Raw genomic sequence first — 23,395 nt, 5'->3', positions numbered from 1 at the left:
GCTCCTGTCTCAAATCTTTCTCTACTACAATGATCAATGTATTGTTCTACTTGTTGCACTCACATAAAACTCAAAAAATTCATTAACTTGTTTCTGTTGCGTGGCAGTGGAACAAACCCAAGTGCTGAACACGGGCGCAGAGGTCAAGTCAGGATGCGTTACAGTCATAGCGAGCGTGGAATGGGTGCCAAGGGAGTCTTTACCCAGAGTCTTGGTTTTAATAGAGAATTCAGGAATGATGGTAGACTTAGAACTGGTAGTCCTAAGAACCATGGAATGAGGTTACTCATACACGAGTCAGCCAACAAACTGGCACCTCCTTCTTGTGGTCACAGGATTTTTATGAGCAAACACAAGGAAATCTGCAGATGTTGGAAATTCAAACAACACACAAAATGCTGGTGGAACACAACAGGTCAGGCAGTACCTGTAAGGAGTAGCACTATCGACGTTTCAGGGGTCTCGGCCCAAAATGTCAACAGTGCTTCTCCTCATAGATGCTGCCTGACCTGCTGTGTTACACTAGCATTTTGTGTGTGTTGACAGGATTTTTATACTGCATTTGCTGATGGAAAGCAGGTGTTTGTAGTTAGTGGAACCTGGGAATGATTGGGAACTAAATAATGTGATTGAGGCCCAATTCCTGAGGAAGATAGCCAGGTGCCAGAAGGGACCATGACAATTGCCAATTTGCACCCGGTTCTCACCATGACATCTTTATTATGCTTTCCATTCTATTTCCAGATCTCATTTAATGAAACACATCAGCTACAAGCCCACAGTCACCCACCACTATCCTACCATCACCTTCCACCCTGCTCCTTTAAGGATTATGTTCCATTCCCTCAGTACTTCTCTGTTATATCTGCTCTGATGATTTTTCCTCAAAGTGCCTTGGAGGTGTCTTCCTTTCACCTGAACAATGCCTTCCTCTCTTCTATAGTTGACAGAGCCCTCAACCGGTTTCCCACAATCTTTAATCTCACTATCTGCCTCTTTGCCAATGCAAGGATAAAATTCTACTGATCTTCACTTTCAATACCACTAGTCTCCACACTCAATAGGCCATCCTTTGTAACTTCTAATACCTTCATGCATATTCCATCACTGGGTGTATCGTCCTTTCCCTTCCCCTTTCAGAAGTCAGAAAAAAAATTACTTGCAAAGCTCTTAGCCTGTCTTTGGATCAACAAATACACTGGACGCTAGAGAAGCAGAAGTAGATTTTCTTTCAGAATGAGTTTGGTGAAAATGTGCAGGGAAGGCTTGGGGCTTCTCTATTTTAGAAAACTTTGATTCATTCATTGGAATTAGTCTTGCAAGTCTAAACTGTTTCAGATTTCTCCTTGGTCACAACATTGAAAGCTTAGGATTGTTATGTAGAAAGAGAAGGATATATTCGGAAATTAAGGTCCTGATTTAGAGGAAGGTTGATTTTGATGAAATAACACATAGCACAAGTGGACCGGGTGCAGCTACTTGTGCTTTAGTCTACACGGGATCAAAAATGAAATTGTGAAAGCTCGGGGTCAACTTGTTACCATAATAGAGAAGGGTAAGACAACAAGTCAAAGGAACCCCAGATGCCAAGGAATATCAAGGGTTCAAAATAAAGGTTTTTAAAAAAAGATAAGATTTGGCAAGTTTAGAAAACTGATACCAAGAGAGGATGTAAAAGAATATAGAATATGTGGTAAAGAAAATCAATTTGGAAGGTGAACAAGGAGCAAAAAATGTCTCTGGAAAATCCCAAAGCATTTATAAGTACTCTAAGGATAAGATGGATATCAGGGAAGAAGGGTCCAGTTGGTACCAAAGTAGTAATCTCTGTCTGGAGCTAGAGGATGTAGTCAAGGCCTTAAGTAAGTACTTCTCATCATATTCATGATGAAGAAAGACTTAACAGCTAGAGGATTCAAGGAAAAGTACAGTGGAATTCTAAACAAATAGCTATCAAAAAGATGGTGGAATTAGATAGTAAGCTGTAAGATGGATAAATTCTCATATCCTGATGTATGTTATATGCTATGGAAGGCAAAAGAGGAGATTGCTGGGCTCTGACAGAAATTTTCAAATCTTCTCCAGCCAAAGGAGAGATGCCATATGACTGCAGGCCAACAAATATAAAAGAGGCCAGGCATTAAAGCCAGTGACTCCAAAGATTAGGTTTATTTGCCACATGCAATGAAATGCACCGTTTCGATCAACAACCAACCCAGTCCAAGGACGTGCTGGGAGCAGCCCGCAAGTGTTGCCACGCTTCCAGTGCCAGCGTAGCGTGCCCATAATTCACTACCCCTTACTGTCTGGTTTGAAATGTGGGAGGAAACTGGAGCACCTGGAGGAAGCACGCTCGGTCACGGGGAGAACATACAAACTCCTTACAGACAGCGGCGAGAATCAAACACCCGACTAGTGATTGCTGACACTGTGAAGCATTGTGCCAACTGCTAGGCTACCATGATGACTCTAAAATCAATGTTAGGGAAATTATTTTTTTTTAAATCTGAGGCAAAGCATTAATCAGCACTAGCAGAGAAAGGGAATGATTAGGGATAGTCAGCATAGGCTTTATTGTGAGAGTGGGGTGTGATTTATATCTGACTAATTTGATTGAATTTCTTCATGGAGGTCACTAAGTATACCACTGTATACCAAAGTATACCATTATATAACACATAGACTACAGGAAGACAAGGTTTGGCATGGTAGGCTCCTTAAAAAGATACTGTAAGAGCTCATGTAACCAAATAAGAGACCAAGGAACTGATTATAGACTTCAGGAGAGGGAAACCAGAGTTCCATGTGCAAGTCCTCATCAGAGGATCAGAGGAAGAGAGGGTTAGCAACTTCAAATTCCTAGGAGTTACAATTTCAGGGGACCTGTCTTGGGCCCAGCATGTAAATCCAATTGCAAAAAAAGCAAGGCAGTGCCTCTGCTTTCTTAGGCATTTGCAGAGATTTGGCATGGCATCTGAAACTTTGACATAGTGGAGAGTATATTGACTGGCTGCATCACAGCCTACTATGGAAACATGAATATCCGTAAATGGAAAATCCTACAAAAAGTAGTGGATTTGGCCCAGCATATCATGAGTAAAGTCCTTCCAACCATTGAGCACATCTACTTTAAAAACTATGATAGAAAAGCTCCATCCATCATCTGGGTTCCCCAAAACCCAGGTCATGCTCTCTTCTTGCAACTGCCATCAGGCAGAAGGTACAAGATTCACACCACCAAGTTCAAAGACAGTTACTATCCCTCAACCATCAGGCTTTTGACAAAAGGAGATAACTTCACTCAACTTTACTTGACCCATCATTGAAATGTTCCCACAACCAATGGACTCACTTTCGAGGATACTTCATCTCATGTTCTCGTTATTTATTGCTATTTATTTATATTTGCATTTGCACAGTTTGTGAGATGGTTTGTTATCTTCTTCACTCTGGTTGAATACCTAGTTGGGCAGTGTTTCATTGATCCTGTCATAGTTACTATTCTATAGATTTGTTGAGTATGTTGCTGTGTGCCAAATCAAAGGTGGGGATAAATCAGCTTACAGGAAGGAGGTAGAATACTTGGCCGAGTTTTATGCCTCATTCCTGACTTCTGAAGAACCCCTGGATCACGAAATGACCACGATTCAACAGTGCCAAATGAAGGCAAATCAGACCAGCTGAGGAAAGCACCCTGGTCAACAAGGACGAGTGAGCTATCGGCTCTGTTTGGGTGCTGTAAGATTCTTTGACGGTAATATTAATGAACAGGTTCCAGTTTATAAAATCCAGTCCAGGAACCTGCTCTAGAATCCTGAATGTGATACAGCTGACGAAATTTTCTCACAGTACCGATCTGCCGAATAATCCTACCTATTCTTTCTGGCTGCATTTCACCTTACCCACACAAACTGCATCGGATGTCCTTCTGATTCCAGACCATTTCAATCCCTCTCCCTACACACCAGGTCACACAACACAGCTCGCACCCCACCACCAGGCATGGACCTGTCCACTTCACGACCACCCCCTCCCCGTTCCCAGTGTGCTTTGCTCCACACCTGCGCCTAAACAAACATCTCTCAGTTTTGAGGCCCGCATGTGAGGGGAAGATCCACCGTTAGTACACCCGGCCCACTTTAACTAACCTGGATTTCAAATTATCCGTGTGGTCTTTTTTTTTCAATCAGTTATTAGTCACTGAAGAATACATATAGGAACAAAATAAAATCACTTAAAGTTTACTTTCTAAATAAATACGTCAATATTGATCACTGCAATACAGTATTGTCAATCCCTGGTTCAATGCGAGGTACATCCGAACAGCATCATAACAGAAAATACACGCATTGCCAACATTTTTTTTGCTTTTATTTCAGATTTCTAGCTTCTGCATTTTTGTTTGCTTTCTCCGCTGCTCGTGACTGTGACTTTTGGACTGTTGTCGGTTAAGGTCTATTTTTTACTGATATTCTAAGCGACGACGTGTATTTTTGCTCTTCGTTTCCTTCCAATCGCCTGGCAAAATATTTACCAATTACGCAATGGTGACAAAACTATAGGGAAGAACCTTCACACACCCTTTAAACTGAAAACTTCCGCCCTGTGCCAGGAAAAAAAGGTTACTGGGATCAGTCGTCGCGCCGCTTAGGTCAGGCTGAACACTAAGGCGAGTTCTCTGTGGTACCAATGGCTACGAAGTTGCCGACTCGGGAAGAGTGTGAAAACTGGAGATGTTGGGAACTTGCAGAGTACCTACGACTAGTAAGACGGAAGTTTCTCTCAATTTAAAGAAACAAAACGAGTTCCAGATAGATTCCCTTAAATGAGCGCTAAAACCACGGCGTAATTTTATATAAAACTATGTGTTTGTACAATACTGCACCTGTTCGCCTGCAAAATCTTGAGATGGTTGTATTTAAGAAAATGGAGTAAAATTTAAGTATAGTTTTGGTATTCCAAAAAACCCAGGAAGTTTTGCAAGGCTGCGCGGCTGCTCTGTAACAACTGATCAACTTAACAGAGACAAACTACCCTTGTTACAGATTAAGCAAAACGCTAGCTGACAACGTGCATTCCATGAAGTGATAACTTAAAGTGAATCTGTTGATTACGTAAAATAGTTTAGTAACAGTTTTGCCTTACGATTAAATGTGATTTTATTTTGTAATCTTTTAACTAGTTGATGCTTGGAGTTAACCACTTCCTAAATCTGTCTTTCCACAGAATAATTTATATGATGCTGCCAAGGTTGTGGAAAAGCAGCGAATATCTGGTGCAATATTTTTGGTAAGTGAATGGATGGCTCCTTGCTTTCTTTCATGAAGCAGTGATATCTTGCCTCTTAGGAATATAGGACTCTGACGTTGATGGGTGGAGTCTTAAACATTCATATGTCCTATAGATTGAAAAGTATCCAACCTAATACAAAATCTCATAGATTACGATTTTATAATACAATAGAATGCAGCTGAGCAGATAAGAACTGCATCAACCTTTGGTATAGAAAAAAAAACCTCACACTTCCTAGTAAAAAGAGCCAACCAAAGGGTTAAGTATTTTTTAATGTTTTACATTGGTTGTTTACCACGTGGCTTTCTCTAAATTTTGAACTCAAGAAGACATCCTTCCAACCTTTATACAAGCAGTGTGGGTTGTTGGTCACCAATTGTAGAGTAGAAGCCGATGTGATGGAAAATGGAAGATGTTGCAGGAGACCTTTGCCGAAAATGTCTTCAACAGAACATATATTTTCTTGTGTGTATACAGTACCGTGCAAAAGTCTTAGGCTCATGTAAAAAAAAATCAGTAAAGCAAAGATACTTTCAAAAGTAAAGGAATGAAAAGTTTATAAACTCCAAAAAAAACTATAAAGAGCGGTACACAGTAAAAAAAACACACTAAAACAAATCAATATTTTGTGTAACTACCCTTTGCCTTTAAAACTGCATGAATTCTCTTAGGTACACCCTCATGCCGTTTTCTAAGAAAATCAGCTGGTAGGTTGTCCCAAGCACCTTGGAGAACTTGACACAGCTTTTCTACAGACTTCAGCCATCTTGCTTGTTTCTGTTTCCCTGGTAACCCCAGACAGCCTTGATAATGTTGAGATCAGGGCTCTGTGGAGGCCATACTATCGGAAACCATATAAATTTGGGGTCCACGGACCCCTTGGTTAATGGTAAGGGTCCATGATATAAAAAAGGTTGGGAACCCCTGACTAGGAGAGCTAAGACTTGTGCACAGTACTGTATATATACTCGGATTCAGTATTAATTTGCCCATTCCCAGTTGCCTTTGAGAAAGTCATGTTTAACTGCCTCCCTGAACCACGGTAAACTTTGTGATATGGGTATACCCACAATATTACTAGATCAAAGATTTTGACCCAGCAACAGTGAAAGAACAAGCAATATTTTTGACGTATCAGGATGGTATGTGGTTTGGAGGCAACACTCATTTGGTATGCTGGTTGGTGGTGTAGTGGCATCAGAACCAGACTTCGAGGCGAATGGTCCTGAGTTCAAATCCAGCCGGTTCCTTGCACGCTTTCCATCTGTGCTGGGTTGAGGGTCAAGCCAGCAACTTGGCCTTGGGGGGGGGGGGGGGGGGGGGGGAACAATCAAAATGCTATGGAAATGGCAAAAGTGCATCCTGATATGCCACAAGGCGTGAAAAGGAACAACAACTCGGTAGTGGCTCCATGCTTTTTCTGCCCTTGTCCTTCTAACTGGTGGTTGTTGTGAGTTGGAAGGTGTTGTCTGAGGAGTTTTGGTGTGCTGCTACGGTCCATCCCGTAGCTGAGACAAACTACTGCTACGGTGAAACTGTGGTCGAGTGGGTGAAATAAAGGTGATGGAGGAAATGGCAGAATAGAATGGAGTCCTTACAAAAAGCAGAGTGTGAGGAAGTAGAGTTGATATAGCTGTGAGGTTCTTTGAGTTGGTTTGTCATTCGACAGTCCATGAGAAAAAGACAGAAAGATCTGAGAAGAGAAGGTAGACCACGTCAAGATGAAATCCGGGTATATACTGAAATTAAGTAATAATGTGTTTGAGTTACGTTTGAGTATAGGAAGAAGTTGTCATTGATAACAAAATGGGTGAGGTGGTCCAAGGAGGACTGAAATAAGGACTATTCCAGATATCCCACAGAGTGCCAGCTATAGCTGGAGTCAACATCAAGAACCACTTGAACTTCAAGTAATGAAGTATACCTGCAATTCAAAACAAAAGGCTAGCCACACTAACATGTTTCTCTTTTCCTCAGCAATTAGAGCTGTAAAAATAAATATTTTCATGGCCATTTCAACACCTATATCAGGACAATAAAACAAATTGCCCTTCCAGCTGCAGGAACAATACCATTTGGGCCAGCATGCCTAGGTCAGTTTTAGGGTAGTTGTATAAATTGGGCCTAATTGCCCCTTGCTTTTTTCAGGTTAGCCCTGTTTATTTTCATTCCTCTAACTTTAGAATGCTGTTAATTCACTACATCTGCCATTGAAATGAATCTTGACCATTTGTAGCAGATCCATAGAAACAAGAATAACTGATGAAATTGGAAGATATAGGGTTCATGAGGTGGTCAAACTGTCCTCAAGAATAATAATTCTGAGGATGCATTACTTCAGCAGAAAAAGTATACAAAAACAAAAGGTATATTGGTGATACAATGCAATTCCATTTCCTGTCTGCATTTAGCAAAAAGTGCCAGTTAATGTCAAAGTTTACCAGTGGCGTCTAAAAACATTTGTAATTTGGCCAGCATTTTATGAATCATAAAAAGCAAATGTGGCCTTGGAGAAAAGTGTGGAAAACAAGTGCTGGTAGTAGACTTTGAGGCCAAGCCTTAGATATGTATTTCTGGCAACGTTTCCAAAAACATAAGTACGACCCCATGATGCAAGTGCGATTAAATGGTAAAAAAGATCAAGTAGATCTCCAGAAAACACAGGGAGGTGCAAATTATGGAAGAATAAAAGGCAAATAATTGGAAACAGTGGGATCTGACCATGCACCAATTTTTGAAAGTCTTGAGGCAGTTTCAGAAAGGTGTTGATGAAATATATGGGATGCTAGGTTTCATAGTGAGCAAAAGCCAGGACATTATGTTTGATCTTTGTACAACAGTGTTTAAAATATTGTATCCAATTCCAGACATCACACTTTAGCAGAATGCAAAGGACGAGAAAGGTGCAGTAAAGATTTATGGGACTAATTCCAGGAATGATGAATATTGGTTATGACGTTGACTGAAGAATTTGGGATTGTTCTTCCTGGAGCTGAGGTGGTTTTTGCTAAATTTAATAAACATGTACACAATGAACAATGATGAAATATTAGGGAAAATATGAACTCATTAGAATAATGCAGGACAATCAAAACCAGACAAACTGTTGAAGAATGCAGGAATAACATGAGGGAATTATTTTTGTGTGCTGCCAGTAATAGTTTGGAATACACTTCCTGACAATGTGTTAGATGCCCATTTAGTTATGGCTTCCAAAGAGAATTGGATTGATAAACGAAGGTAAATGATTTGCAAGTCAATGTGGATATAGCAGGGGGATGGGATTGACTATTTACTCTACAATATTCCAGCACAGAATTGATGGACCAGATGTCCTTGTGTATTACTATGACCCTATCATTCAATGTCCAAACTGCTTTGCTCAGTGATCTCAGAGAATCCTCTTACTTTTAATGGTTTTACTATTTCCTTTATGTATATCTGTCCTTCATTGACCATAAATTTTCTAATTTTTCTATTCATATCCTGCCAGTTGAGATATCAGCTCAAGTTCAGGGGTATGCTGCCAATTCCTGCTTGCTTCCTTTTTGCAGGAATTAGCACACATTGCCCCTTATCTTCTGATGCAACAGTGTAGCATTGTGAGTATGATAATGAAACTTCTTTCAGTGCAGAACTGGTCTTCATGAACAAGCAAATACTTTCAGCCTTCTATTAAGGCCAGTTATGTTTACACTAGACAAGATGTCATGTATGTCATGCTTTGGGCTGCTTTGTTAAAACCATACACTAAATGTACAAAGTAGTAATGTAACATTATGTACATGTTGCAGTTGGTATGATTTCTGTTTAAGTATCATTACAGTGTTAACCCATTCACTAAGACATCTACCTAATGTGATAGCATGAACTTTCAGTCAGTTTCCTATCCCAGTGTGAGTTTGTAAAAGCCTCTCTTCAAAAAAAAATGGACACCAAGAGGTCATCAACATTAAGACGTGAAATTAGTTGCTTAATGTCCACAGATTGTTAAATTGGTCATTTATAATTGTGTTCAAGTCAAATGCCCATTTGAAATTCCTGTCCTTTGCCTATAGACCTTCCCTCCTTCATGATGCTATCCCTGATACTTAATATTTCAGAAGTCTTTTTTTCAGAAAACAAATTAGAAATGGTTAAACCACCTGTCTGGTAGAAATGGGCCAAATATATTTTAACCTTAATTTAGAGCAAAGATCAAGCCATCAGATAGTGATACAATTCTACTCTCTTGTGGGTGAACCCTTGAGCATTTTCTTTTCCATTTTTCACTTGTGCAGCTTGAAACTTTGCTTGAACTTGCTCAATGATAAAAAGCTGGTTTATTTTGCAGCATTCTCAAAAATAACATAGCGGATCTTTTCTAAACTCCCGTGGTGTTTCTCATAACAGTAAAAGCAGATAATGCTGTAACAATGTGGTCACTTCAAGATTCATTTCCTTTCAGGTGAACTTCTCATTACAAAAGCAACCTGCTTTCATTCTGAACTGTAAGCAAACGACTACAATTAGGATTAGTATAGGTTTATTTTTGCCACAAGTATGAGATACAGTGAAAAGCAAGAGAAAATCTGCAGTTGCTGGAAATCCGAGCAACACACAAAATGCTGGAGGAACTCGGCAGGCCAGGCAGCATCTATGGAAAAAAGTACAGTCGATGTTACGGGCTGAGACCCTTCGGCTGGACTGGAGAAAAAAATGATGAGGAATAGATTTAAGAGGTAGGGGTAGGAGAAAGAGAGAAAAACAGAAGGTGATAGGTGAAACCAGGAGGGGCAGGGGTGAGGTAAAGAGTTGGGAAGTTGATTGGTGAAAGAGACGCAGGGCTGGAGGATGGGGAATCTGATCGGAGAGGACAGAATGCGGCGGAGATGGAGGAACTGGGAATAGGAAAAAGGGATGGGGAATCATGAAAGAAGGGGGGGGGCATTACTGGAAGTTCAAGAAATCGATATTCATGCCATGAGTTTGGAGGAATATAAGGTATTGTTCCTCCAACCTGAGAGTCACCTCATCTTGACAGTAGAGGAGGCCATGAATTGACATACCGGAATAGGAATGGGAAGTGGAATTAAAATGGGTGGCCACTGGGAGATCCCGCTTTTTCTGGCAGACAGAGCATAAGTGCTCAGCGATATACAAGAGGCCAAACTGGGAGCACCAGACACAGTATATGACCCCAACAGACTCACAGGTGAAGTGTCATTTCACCTGGAAGGACTGTTTGGGGCCCTGAAAGGACTCTCAAAATGGCATGGACTATACCTCTTCCCACCCTCTTACTTGTAAAAATGACATCCCCTTCTCTCACTTCCTCCATCTCTGCTGCATCTGCTCTCAGGATGAGGCGTTTCATTCCAGAACGAAGGAGATGGCCTCCTTTGGTTCCCCTGCCATCAACACTGCCCTCAGCTGCATCTCTTCCATTTCTCTTACCCATCCTTCTGCCTCCTTACCAGGGATAGGGTTCCTCTTACCCTCACCTGCCACCCCACCAGCCTCTAGCACATAATTCTCCAGAACATCCGCCATCTCCAACTGGATCCTACCACCAAGCACATATTTCCCTGCCCACCGCCCCCCTTCTGCTTTCCCCAGGGATCATTCCCTATGCAACTCCCTTGTCCGTTCGTCCCTCCCCACTGATCTCCCTCCTGCCACTTACCCTTGCAAGCGGAACAAGTGCTGACCCCACATCTCCTCCCTCACTACCATTCAGGGCCCCAAACAATCCTTCCCTCAGGTTGGAGGAACAACAGCTTACTCTCAGGTTGGAGTAACAACACCTTACCTTCCGTCTGGCTAGGCGCCAACCTCACGGTATGAACATCGATCTCTTGAACTTCCAGTAATGCCCTCCTCCTTTCACCATTCCCCATCCCCTTTTCCCTTTCTCACCTTATCTCTTTGCCTGCCCATCAACTCCCTCTGGTGCTCCTCCCCCCTTTTCTTTTTTCCATGGCCTTCTGTCTTCTCCAGTTGGATTCCCCCTTCTCCAGTCCTGCATCTCTTTCACCAATCAACTTCCCAGCTCTTTACTTCATCCCTCCCTCTCCTGGTTTCACCTATCACCTTGGGTTTCTCTCTTCCCTCCCCACATCTTTTAAATCTACTCCTCATCTCTTTTTTCCAGTCCTGATGAAGGCTCTTGGCCCAAAACATCAACAGTACTCTTCTACAGCATTCCTCCAGCATTTTTTGTGTGAAAAACTTCTGTTTTCCATTTTTGCGTGCAACCAGACAGACCATGTTATACATAATGATATTGGGATAGTAACAAGAAAAGAGAAAATTACAGAATATCGTGCAAATCATTCTAACTGTGGAGAACATCCTAACCTGCTGCATCACTGTCTGGTATGGGGGGGGGGGGGGGGGGACACTGCACAGGATCGAAATAAGCTGCAGAAAGTTGTAAGCTCAATCAGCTCTACCATGGACACTAGCCTCCCCAGCATCCAGGACATCTTGAAGGAGTGATGCCTTAAAAAGTTGGCATCCATCTTTAAGGATCCCTATCACCCAGGACATGTCCTCCTCTCATTATTACCATCAGAGAGGAGGTACAGGAGCCTGAAGGCAAACATTCGACAATTCAGCAACAGCTCCTTCCCCTCTACCATCAGATTTCTGAATGAACATTGAACCCATGAACACTAATTCACTACCATTTTTGCATGAGAGGTCTTTTAAAGAGCATGATTCAAAAGGATAGTTGCTGGACATCCTGAAATAAAATAGAAAATGTTAGAAGTACTCAGTTTGTCAGTCAACTTGTGTGAAGAGAGAAACACTTGTCAGTGCCCCTTCTTCAGAACTAGGAAAAGTTGAAATAAAACAACTTTAAAGTTGCAGAGAATGTGGACAGGGCAGTGAGAGCAAGATTGGATAGCAAGAAAGGTGAACCAGTGCTGGCTGAAAGAGGGTGATAAAGGCTATTGAATAACAACAGATATATTTGAGAGAGAAGTAAATAGACAATGAATAAAATTTAAACTTGCTGGAAGAGAAGTAGAAGGGGATGCTGCACAAGTGAAATAAAAGCTCAATCTGAAATTGTTGAATTCCATGTTGATTTAATAATTACAGACATTTATAATAGGGAAATTCAAGTGTCATACTGTTGAAAGTCAAAGTTTAGAGGCAGTGAATTTCCTGATTGAAATAAGGATTTCCCAGCATAATGCTATGTACTACTGTACTTATTTGTCCAAATTTGTGTGCTGCCAACGTCCAACTCGAGACCACCTCCTCAGTTTTGAAAGGGTGATGAATGGAGATGAACATTCAACAGTTGCACTTCTGTTCAAGAATATTCATTGATGGTGGGGTTAAACATGCTCCAAGGTCTTGAAGATTTTCAGAAAGACAAGATTTCCAGTATGGTTAATGTTTGATAAACCGTCTCCATGATTTATTATAGAAAAGAACACCAGTCAGTAGTAATGTGATGAAAATAGATGGTGGAAGAGATTGGGAAGTATTTAGCCATGGTGTTACCTGATCCAGAAGCAATTATTGAATGAATTGACTTTAATACTTACATCCTTCATATAGATGAGGAATAAAAATCTTTACGTCTCTGCTCAAATGTACAATGTGCAATTATAGTAATTTATAATAAATACTATATAGAACAGGATAGTCAATATAACATAGAAATATAGTAGCATCAACATGAATTAAGCAGTCTTATGTACATCAACTGTGCTTTTTAGCAGCCAGTTTATTTGTCACTTGCAATGTGGAAAATCCTAAAGTAAGGGATATCCACCCAGGGATATTTTTAAAATCCAGTGTAATTTTCATATCAAATCCATGCAGCTCATTTTCATAATGATATTAATCCCTATTAACTACTTGTAGAACATTAGAAGGTGGAAAAAACAGATAAATCTAACAATGTCTCTTCCCTCTCTGTTGCACCTGCAGTCCCTAAACTCCCTGACATAAGTTTAGCATTACAACTGTTGAGCTATACCTTTTGGGTAATTTTTTTAACAATTTACCTGAGTCACACAAATTATCTCCTTATATATGCTGCAATTTATGTCACTTTATTGTACAAAAAGTGGTTCCATTCTAAGAACCTTCTGGCTAAATAGTTCTTAATGCTAATTGTGCAGTAAGTGCTGTGATGCATTTAGCAACTGTACATCCACGTTCCAGATTTAATGCCTTTCCTTGTGTTTTTGATGAGCTTTGTAGACAATCCTCTCTTTATGGAGTAACTTTGCAATTAGTCATCACTGTGCCCATTCACAGTGATCACGACCATGGGGAATATTTCTAGTTGCTTGGAGGCGGTTGTGATGGAAAGGTCAAATGCCAGGATGGTGTGGTTGTATTGCATGAGGAGAGCTCCTGCTACTTACCAGCTCTGCTCCAGGTAGTTCCCTCGTACAACAAGTAAAGCCTAGAATCGTGTCCAGAGTTGCAGAATAATTCTCAAAATTATCAGACCATAAGACGTAGACGCAGAGTTAGGCCACTTAACCCATCGAGACAACTCTGCCATTCGATCACGACTGCTTTATTATTATCCTTCTCAACCCCATTCTCCTGACTTTTCCGCATAACCTTTGGTGCCCTTACTAATCGAAAGTCTATCAACTTCTGCTTTAAATACACGTAATGACTTGGCCTCCACAGTCATATGTAGCAGTGAATTCCACAGATTCACCACAGCCTGGTGAAAGAAATTCCCCCTTATTTCAGTTCTAAAGGGATGTTCTTCTACTCTGAACCTGTGCCCTCTTCCACAGTCTCTACATTAACCCTTCCATTCCCAGAACCATTCTTACGAATGTCCTCTGGCCCCTCTCCAATGCCGGCACATCCGAGAAGGACAATCGCTGTCAGAGGTGCGTAAAGAGAGCTCGATTTCAATCAGGGCGGCGATCGATATTTTAAAGGCAGAGCCTCGCGGCAGTTTCTCCAAGTTGTAGGGTGACCAATCAGCAAGAGGAGTTCATTAGAAAGCGCTGATTAAAAATAGCACAAGTGCAAGCAGAGTGGTTGTTCTTTTTGAGTGTGCTGGTATTTAGAGTGGTTTTGGCTCATCAGGCTTGGGTGACATCAGTAAACACAAAATACACTGCAGATGCTGTGGTCAAATCAAGACGTACAAACAAGCTGGATGAACTCAGCAGGTTGGGCAGCATCCGTGGAAACGAGCAGTCAACGTTTCGGGCCGAGACCCTTCGTCAGGACTGAAGAAGGAGGGGGCAGGGGCCCTATAAAGAAGGTGGGGGGAGGGTGGAAGGTGCCAGGTGAAAAACCAATCAGAGGAAAGATCAAGGGGTGGGGGAGGGGAAGCAGGGAGGGGATAGGCTGGAGAGCTGAAGAAGGAATGTAAGAGGAAAGCACTGTGTAGTAGAAGAAGGCAGAATCATGAGAGAGGTGATAGGCAGCTAGAAGAGGAGGCAGAGTGAAAGTGGGATGGGGGAAGGGAGAGGGAGGGAATTGCCGGAAGTTTGAGAATTCGATGTTCATACCAAGGGACTGAGACTACCCAGACGGTATATGAGGTGTTGCTCCTCCAACCTGAGTTTGGCCTCATCATGGCAGTAGAGGAGGCCATGTATGGACATATCCAAATGGGAATGTGAAGGAGAGTTGAAGTGGGTGGCAATCGGGAGATCCTGTCTGTTGTGGCGGATGGAGCGGAGGTGCTCAACTAAGCTGTCCCCCAATCTGTGTCGGGTCTCTCCGATGTAGAGGAGGCCGCACCGGGAGCACCAGATGCAATAGATTACCCCAACAGACTCACAAGTGAAGTGTTGCCTCACCTGGAAGGACTGTTTGGGACCCTGAATGGTGGTAAGAGAGGAGGTGTAGGGACAGGTGTGGCACTTATACTTGTAGGGATAAGTACCAGGTGGGAGATCTGTGGGGAGGGACGTGTGGACCAGGCAGTCGCGGAGGGAACGATCCCTGCAAAAAGTAGAAAGGGAAAGATAAGCTTAGTGGTGGGGTCCTGTTGAAGGTGGTGGAATTTGCGGAGGATAATATGCTGGATTCAGAGGCTGATGGAGTGGTAGGTGAAGACAAGGGAAACATGGTCCCTGTTGTGGTGACGGGAGGATGGGGTTAGGGCAGAAGTGTGGGAAATGGAGGAGATGCGGGTGAGGGCATCATTGATGACGCCAGAAGGAAAACCACGATTCTTAAAGAAAGAGGACACTTGAGATGTCCTGGAATGGGAAAGCCTCATCCTGGGAGCAAATGCGGCGGAGACGGAGGAACTGAGAATAGGAAATAGCATTTTTACATTTGGCAGGGTGGGAAGAGGTATAATCGAGGTGATAGACTGGAGCTAGAGGAAGGGAGTCACCCCTAGATTGCAGGAGACAGGTAACTGGGTGGCTGTCAGGAGGAGGAGGGGAAATGCACTGCTAGTGCAGAGTACCCCTATTGAGGGGGACGACCTGCCTGGGAGAGCCACAGTGACCAGGTCTCTGGCGCTGTGGCTCAGAAGAGCGGAGAGGTGAAGAGGACTTCAGTGTTGATAGGAGATTCCCTAGTCAGAGGAACAGAGACGAGGTTTTATGGCTGCAATACAGACACCCGGATGGTATGTTGCCTCCCTGGTGCCAGGATCAGCGATGTTTTGTATCAGGTCCATGGTGAGGGTAAGCAGCCAGAAGTCTTAGTACATATTGGTACCAATGTGTTACATTAACCCTACAATTGGTAGATAAGTGAGGAGGACCCGAAGAGAGATTTTAAGGAGCCTGTGCCATGTGCCCATGAGGGTAGGAGTAGGATGATTTGGCAGGTGAATGCATGGCTGAGGAACTGGTGCAGGGGCAGGGCTTCAGATTTATGGATCATTGGGATCACTTCTGGGGAAGATATGACCTTGTACAAAAAGGACAGGTCACACCTGAACAATAGGTGTCCAATATGCTTGTGGGAAAGTTGGCAAGAGTTGTTCAGTAGGGTTTAAATTAATTTGGCAGGAGGATGGGAACTGGAATTATATTCTAGTCCTCTTGAAATTAATGCAAACATTGCATTTGCCTTCCTTAACATCAACTCAACCAACAAGTTAAGCTTTAGGGAATCTTGCACAAGGACTCCAAGTCACTTTACACCTCTGATTTTTGTATTTTCTCTCCATTTGTCTTTACTTTTATTCCTTCTACCAAAGTGCAAGACCATATACTTCCCTAAACTATATTCCATCTACCACTTCCTTGCACAGTCCCCCAATCTGTCTAAATCCTTCTGTAGACTCCCTGCTTAATCAACACTACCTATCCCTCCATCTGTCTTCATATCACCCACAAACTAAGCCACAAAGCCAACAATTCTGTCATTCGAATCATCGAGATATAATGTGAAAAAAGCAGTCCCATCACCGACCCCTGTGGAACACCATGAGTCATCGGCAGCAAATCAGAAAAGGCCCCCTTTATGCCCATTCTTTGCCTACTGCCAGTTAGCCAATCTTCCACCTGTGCTGGTATCTTTCCTGTAATACTCTTGTTCTTAGCTTGTTTTTCTGCCTCATGTACAGTATTTTGTCAAAATCCAAGTATAATATGCACTAATTCTCCTTTGTCTATACTGCGCCATAATTTCCTCAAAGAATTCCGACAGATTTGTCTGACATGAATATAAAAGCAAGGGCGTATTGCTGAAGTTTTATAAAGTATTGGTCAGACCACTTGTGGAGTATTGTGAGCAGTTTTGGATCCCTAAGGATGTGCTGCACTGGAGAGGTCCAGAGAAAGTTCACAAGAATGACCCTGGGAATGAAAGGGTTAATGCAGGAGCAGCTTTTGATGGCTGTGGACCCTTTACTTGCTGGTGTTTAAAAGAATAGGGGAGGAATCTCACTGAATTCTATTGAATTCTGGAAAGCCTAGATAGAGTGGACATGGAGAGGAATTTTCCTATAGTAGGGGAGTCCAGGACCAGAGGACACAGCCTCCGAATAGAAGGACGTCTCTTTCTAAAAGAAGTTTATTTAGTTGGAGGGCAGTGTACCTTTGGAATTTATTGCCACATGCCGCTGTGCAAGCCAAATCATTGAGTATATTTACATAAGAACATAAGAGATAGGAGCAGGAGTAGGCCAATTGGCCCCTCAAGCCTGCTCCGCCATTCAACAAGATCATGGCTGATTCAATCTTAACTCTAGTTTTCACCGAATCCCACAAGGCAACAGTGCCAACCAACAGGGCACCATGCCGCCCATTTTATTTTATTATTCATCCCGCCCAAACCCATGTGATCACCCGAGGAAAAAAAACCGAGTTGCCAATTGAGGAGAAAAAATCCGGAAAATTCCTCTCCGACCCATCCAGGCTATCGAAAACTGGTCCAGGAGATCACATGGCTGATCTAAACCTAGCCTCATGTCCACTTACCTGCTCGCTCACCGTATCCCCTAGTGCCATTTTTATCCAGGAAAATGTCTATCTCCATTTTGAATTTATTGAGTGTAGTAGCTTCCACAGCTCTCTGGGGCAGTAAATTCCACAACCCCACTACCCTCTGAGTGAAGAAATGTCTCCGCATCTCAGTCCTGGAACGGTATCCCCTTATTTTAAGATTATGCCCCCTAGTCCTAGTTTCACCCATGATTGGGAACATTCTCCCCGCATCCACCCGATCAAGCCCCTTCACAATCTTATATGTTTCAATAAGATCGCCTCTCATTCTTCGGAACTCCAATGAGTAGAGTCCCAATCTACTCAACCTCTCATCATACATCAACCCACCCATCCCTGGAATTAACCTAGTGAACCTTCTCTGCACTGCCTCGAGAGCCAGTATGTCCTTTCTTAAATATGGACACCAGAACTGCACCCAGTACTCCAGGTGTGGTCTCACCAATACCCGGTACAACTGCAGTAAGACCTCCCTGTTCTTATACTCCATCCCCCTAGCAATAAAAGCCAGCATTCCATTGGCCTTCTTGACCACCTGCTGCACTTGCATACTAACTTTCTGTGTTTCCTGCACCAGGACCCCCAGATCCCTTTGCACAGAAGCACTTTCCAGTTTCTCTCCATTTAGATAATAACTTGCTCTATTATTTTTCCTGCCAAAGTGCAAGACCTCACACTTGTCAGTATTATATTTCATCTGCCAAATGTCTACCCAATCACTCAGCCTATCTATGTCCCCCTGCAGGGTTTCAATGTCCTCTGCACTCATTACACTCCCTCCCATCTTTGTGTCATCAGCAAACTTCGATACATTGCACTTAGTCCCTTTCTCCAAATCATTATTATAGATTGTAAAGAGTTGGGGTCCCAACACCGACCCCTGCGGAACACCACTAGTCACCAACTACCAGTCTGAGAATAAACCATTTATCCCAACTCTCTGTTTTCTGTAAGAAAGCCAATCCTCCACCCATGCCAGAATATTATCCCCAATCCCATGATTTTTTACTTTAAGTAATAATCTTTGGTGTGGCACCTTGTCAAATGCCTTTTGGAAGTCCAAATACACCACATCCACTGGTTCCCCTTCATCTACCCTATATGTTATGTCCTCAAAGAACTCCCAACAAATTTGTCAAACATGACTTCCCTTTTGTAAAGCCATGCTGACTTTGTCCTATTAAGCTATGTTTATCCAAATGCCCTGTTACTGTTTCCTTAATTATCGATTCCAACATTTTGCCAACCACAGATGTTAGGCTAACTGGCCTATAATTCCCAGCCTTCTGTCTATTGCCCTTTTTAAATAAAGGAGTTACATTAGCATTTTTCCAATCTGCCGGGACCATTGCCGAGTCCAGCAAGTTTTGAAAAATTATCACTAATGCATCCACAATCCCGACCGCCACTTCCCTTAAGACCCTAGGATGTAAGCCATCCGGTCCAGTGGAGGTTTGCTTAGTAATGGTGTTAGAAGTTCTGAAGAGAAGGCAGGAGAGTGGGATTGAGAAAAATGCTAATCTATGCTACAAGATCATTTACTTTTTTACTGTCTACTCTGTGCATTCAAATACACTCAGTGGCCTCTTTAATAGGTACACCTGGATAATGCAGATATTATTCATTCATGACAACAACTCAATGCATAGAAGCATGCAGATAGTGTTAAGAAGGAATGAGAAAGAAATGTGAACAAAGTGACTTTGACCATAGAATGATTATTGGCGTTGGATGGGATGGTTTGAGTATCTGAGAACCTGCTGATCTCCTGGGATTTTCACACACATAATCTCTAGTTTTAAACAGAGAATGGTGTGAAAAACAAATTTTAAAAATCCAGTCAGTGGTAGTTCTGTGGGCAAACAAATGGCTTTTTAATGAGAGCGGTCAGAGGAAGAATGGGCAGACTGGTTTGTACTGACAGGAAGGTGACTGTAACTCAAATAACCATGAGTTACAACAGAGGTTTACTGAAGAGCATTTCTGAACACACAACATACCAAACTTTGAAGTGGATGGGCTACAGCAGCAGGCCACAAACATACATACTCAAGTGGCCACTTCATTAGGTACAGGAGGAACCTAATAAAGTGGCCACTGAGTGTATAACACATTCAGTTCTATATTCATCACACTTTCCAATTTTGTTCCCATGTTACCAGGTTAAATTCTTATCCCTTTTTAAACTTCACAAAACATTTACTTGTATACCAAGTTCCCCCTCCTCTACCCCATCACTTTAGTTCCTAGCCCCAACAAAATTAGTTTAAACTCTTTCCAACAGTTCTAGTAAACCTGCCCACAAGGATATAGGTTCCCCTTGGACTCAGCTGTAACCCATTCTTTTTGTAAAGGTCATACCTTCACCTGAAGAGATCCCAATGATCCAGAAATCTGAAACCCTGTCCCCTGTATTAATTCTACAGCCATACATTCATCTACCAATCATCTCGTTATTACCCTCACTGGTTTGTGGCACAGGGTGCATTCCAGAGATTACTACCCTTGAGGGCATGCTTTTCTGCTTTGTACCTGACTCCCAATATTCTCCTTTCAGGACTTCATCCCTTTTGCTACCCACACCATTATTGCCAATATGTACCACAACTTCTGGCTACTCGTCTTTCCCCTTAGAATGCTGTGCATCCAATCTGAGACATCCCTGACCCTGACACCTGGGAGGCAACATACCATCCAGGTGGGTTGGTGCTGCTTCCTGCACCCATGCTGAGCTCGTCGACTTCATTAACTTTGCTTCCAACTTCCACCCTGCCCTCAAATTTACTCGGTCCATGTCTGACTCCTCCCTCTCCTTCCTTGATCTCTCTGCCTCTGTCTCTGCAGACAGTCTGTCTATTGATATCTTGTATAAACCCACTGATTCTCACAGCTACCTGGACTATACCTCTTCCCACCCTGTCGCTTGTAAAAAATACCATCCCTTCCCTCAGTTCCTCAGTCTCTGCTGCATCTGCTCTCAAGATGAAGTATTTCATTCCAGAACTACTGAGATATCTTCCTTCTTCAAAAAAAAGGGACTTCACTTTCTCCATTATCCTTGCAAGCAGAACAAGTACCACACCTGCCCCTGCACCTCCTCCCTCACTACCATTCAGGGAACAAAACAGTCCTTCCAGGTGAGATGACACTTCACCTGTAAGTCTGTATCCGGTGCTCCTGGTGTGGCCTCCTGTATGTTGGTGACACCAGACATAGATTAGGAGACCACTTCACCTGCCACCTACATTCCATCCACTAGAAAAGCAGGATCTCCTGGTAGCCACCTATTTCAATTCCACTTCCAATTTCCATTCCAACATGTTAGTCCATGGCCTCCTCTAGTGCCATGATGAGGCCACATTCAGGTTGGAGGAGTAACACCTTGTATTCCGTCTGGGTAGCCTCCAACCTGATGACACGAACATCGATTTCTCATACTTCCCCTAATTGCACCCCCTGTCCTTCACCATTACCCATTCCTGTTTCTCTCACCTTATCTCCTTACCTGGCCATCAACACTCCTCTCTTTCTTCCATGGTCTTCTATCCTCTCCTATCAGAATCTCCCTTCTCCAGCCCTTTATCCCTTTCACCAATAAACTTCCCAGCCCTTTACTTCACCCCCTCCTCCCCTCCTGGTTTCACCTTTCACCTGCCACCTTGTACTTCTCCCTCCCCTCCCCCTCCCATATTCTTCCTCTGACTTCTCCTCTTTCTTTCCAGTCTTGGTGAAGAGTCACGGCCTGAAACGTCGACTATTTATACTCTTTTCCACTAATGCTGCCTGGCCTGCTGAGTTTGTGTGTGTTGCTGTAAATTTCCTGCATCTGCAGATACTATCCGGGTGTCTCTTTTGCATCCACAGCATCTCCTGCCTGTTCTTCTAACCATGGAATCCCCTATCATTACTGAACTTCTCTCTCCCCACTGCCCTGCTTCCCTTCTGAGCCAGACTCAGTGTCAGAGATCTGTTCTCTGCTGATTTCCCCTGAGGTTATTCCACACCCTCCCCCAACAGTTTCCAAAGTAGTATACTTGTTATTAATGGGAATGGCCACAGGGGTACTCTGCACTATCTGCCTATTCCCTTTCCCTCTCCTGATACTCACCCAGCTACCTGCTTCCTGCAACTCTCTGATCAAATTCCCATGCAGGCACAGCTGTGCCTGGAGTTCAACTAGGTAGCTTTAACCTTGACCTTTGTTCCTAAACAGACGGCCTCCGTAAGCAATATGAGTCAGCAATTTTTGGATTGATTAAGCAGATAGCCGATGCCATGTTTAGAAGACCAAGGAAGCTAATCACCTTTCTCTGAGGACAAACGTTAGAGCAACAAGAAAAAAAATGTGGGCTTTGTTCAGATAGCTGAGCTTTGTAAAGTACATTGCAACTCGTGGACCAGCTGTAACTTCAAAAGTTTCTGAAGGTAATGAAAGGCCTGCTATGAACTGAAATGGCTATTGTTGGCTTAACATGAGTCATTTGTTCAGAAAGATGTGTGTAACTGCCAGCCAAGAATCAGGTTATCCTCATTTTAGGGCAGTTCATGACATTGTTTGATCAATTGTCTATCTTAGACATCGAGGCAGAATTAGATCACTTGGCCCATTGAGTCTGTTCCACCATTCTATCATGGCTGATTTATTATCCCTCTCAACCTCAATTTCCTGCCTTCTCCCCATAACCTTTGACCTCAAGAGGCTATCAACCTCTGCTTTAAATATACCCAATGACTTGGCCTCTGCAGCAGTTCTATGACAATGAATTCCACAGATTCACCACCCTCTGGATAAAGTTGCACCTCATCCAAAGAGACGCTCTTGTATTCTGAAGCTCTGCCTTCTGGTCCTAGACTCCCCCACTATTGGAAACATCCTCTCCACGTTCACTCCATCTACGCCTTGCTTGTATCGTGGCCTACACTGCCTGGTCAGCAAAATGGGACTATAGCAAGTGTGGGTTCCAAACGGTGTAAACATCCACCCTGCACTGAAACCATGCTGATAGATGTGGGTCTGGGAGCATCCTCCAGTGTACCCCTAGAAAGCACTCCCTGCATGCTCTATAACTTAGCACATCAAAGTATTAGCATTAACTCTTCAACAAGAAGTTACTAATCTGGTTCGCTGCAACTATGATGACGTAGCAGTTAACATGACGCCATTACAGCTCAGGGCATCGGGAGTTTATTCCCAGCATCCGCTGTAATGAATCTGTACATCCATCCCATGGAATGAGTGGGTTTCCTCCCACAGTACAAAGACTTACTGATTAGTAAGTTAATTGGTCATTGTAAATTGTCCTGTGATTATGCTCAGGTTAAATTGGTGAGTTGTTGGACAGCGTGGTTCGTAGGGCCAGAAGGGCCAATTCCGTGCTGTGTCTCAAAATGAATTAATTAAATGAAACCCCTTTTGGCAGTCAAAAGAGTTGCATTCATTTTCCACTGAATCCCTGATTATCAGATCCTGTTGATATGACTAGTCTTCTCTCAATCTTCCCACTAGCCCAAGAAAAAGCAATTGCTTAGGCTACAATGGTATAGTAATCTAACCAAGATGTTCTCGGTGTGTGCTGTATCACAAAAGCCAACATGTATTATCGATTTGAGCTCTGTCTCTACCTGTATTTATTGTGTTGTGGCACCCAAGATCAAGACATCTCCTCACCCATCCTTCCACCATTAGAAAGGGAAAAAGG

At 42.8% G+C, this 23,395-nt stretch overlaps 1 protein-coding gene across 3 annotated transcripts in view; it reads left to right on the top strand.

Moving 5' to 3' along the window:
• The first annotated feature begins 4,595 nt into the window (after nucleotides 1-4,595).
• blnk (B cell linker) overlaps nucleotides 4,596-23,395 on the top strand; it is a 202,375-nt gene continuing 183,575 nt past the window's right edge. Inside the window, exons 1-2 of one of the 3 annotated variants that reach the window (XM_073027502.1) lie at nucleotides 4,596-4,764; nucleotides 5,227-5,289. In XM_073027502.1, the coding sequence (XP_072883603.1) occupies nucleotides 4,690-4,764; nucleotides 5,227-5,289 (138 nt within the window). In that variant the 5' untranslated portion in view covers nucleotides 4,596-4,689. The remainder of the gene's footprint in view (nucleotides 4,765-5,226; nucleotides 5,290-23,395) is intronic. The other 2 variants (XM_073027501.1, XM_073027503.1) reach the window with 2 other exon arrangements.

The sequence above is a fragment of the Hemitrygon akajei genome, chromosome 23 (assembly GCF_048418815.1).
Source record: "Hemitrygon akajei chromosome 23, sHemAka1.3, whole genome shotgun sequence".
NCBI classification, from domain to species: Eukaryota; Metazoa; Chordata; class Chondrichthyes; order Myliobatiformes; family Dasyatidae; genus Hemitrygon; species Hemitrygon akajei.
This window is presented reverse-complemented; position numbering and strand designations above follow the sequence as displayed.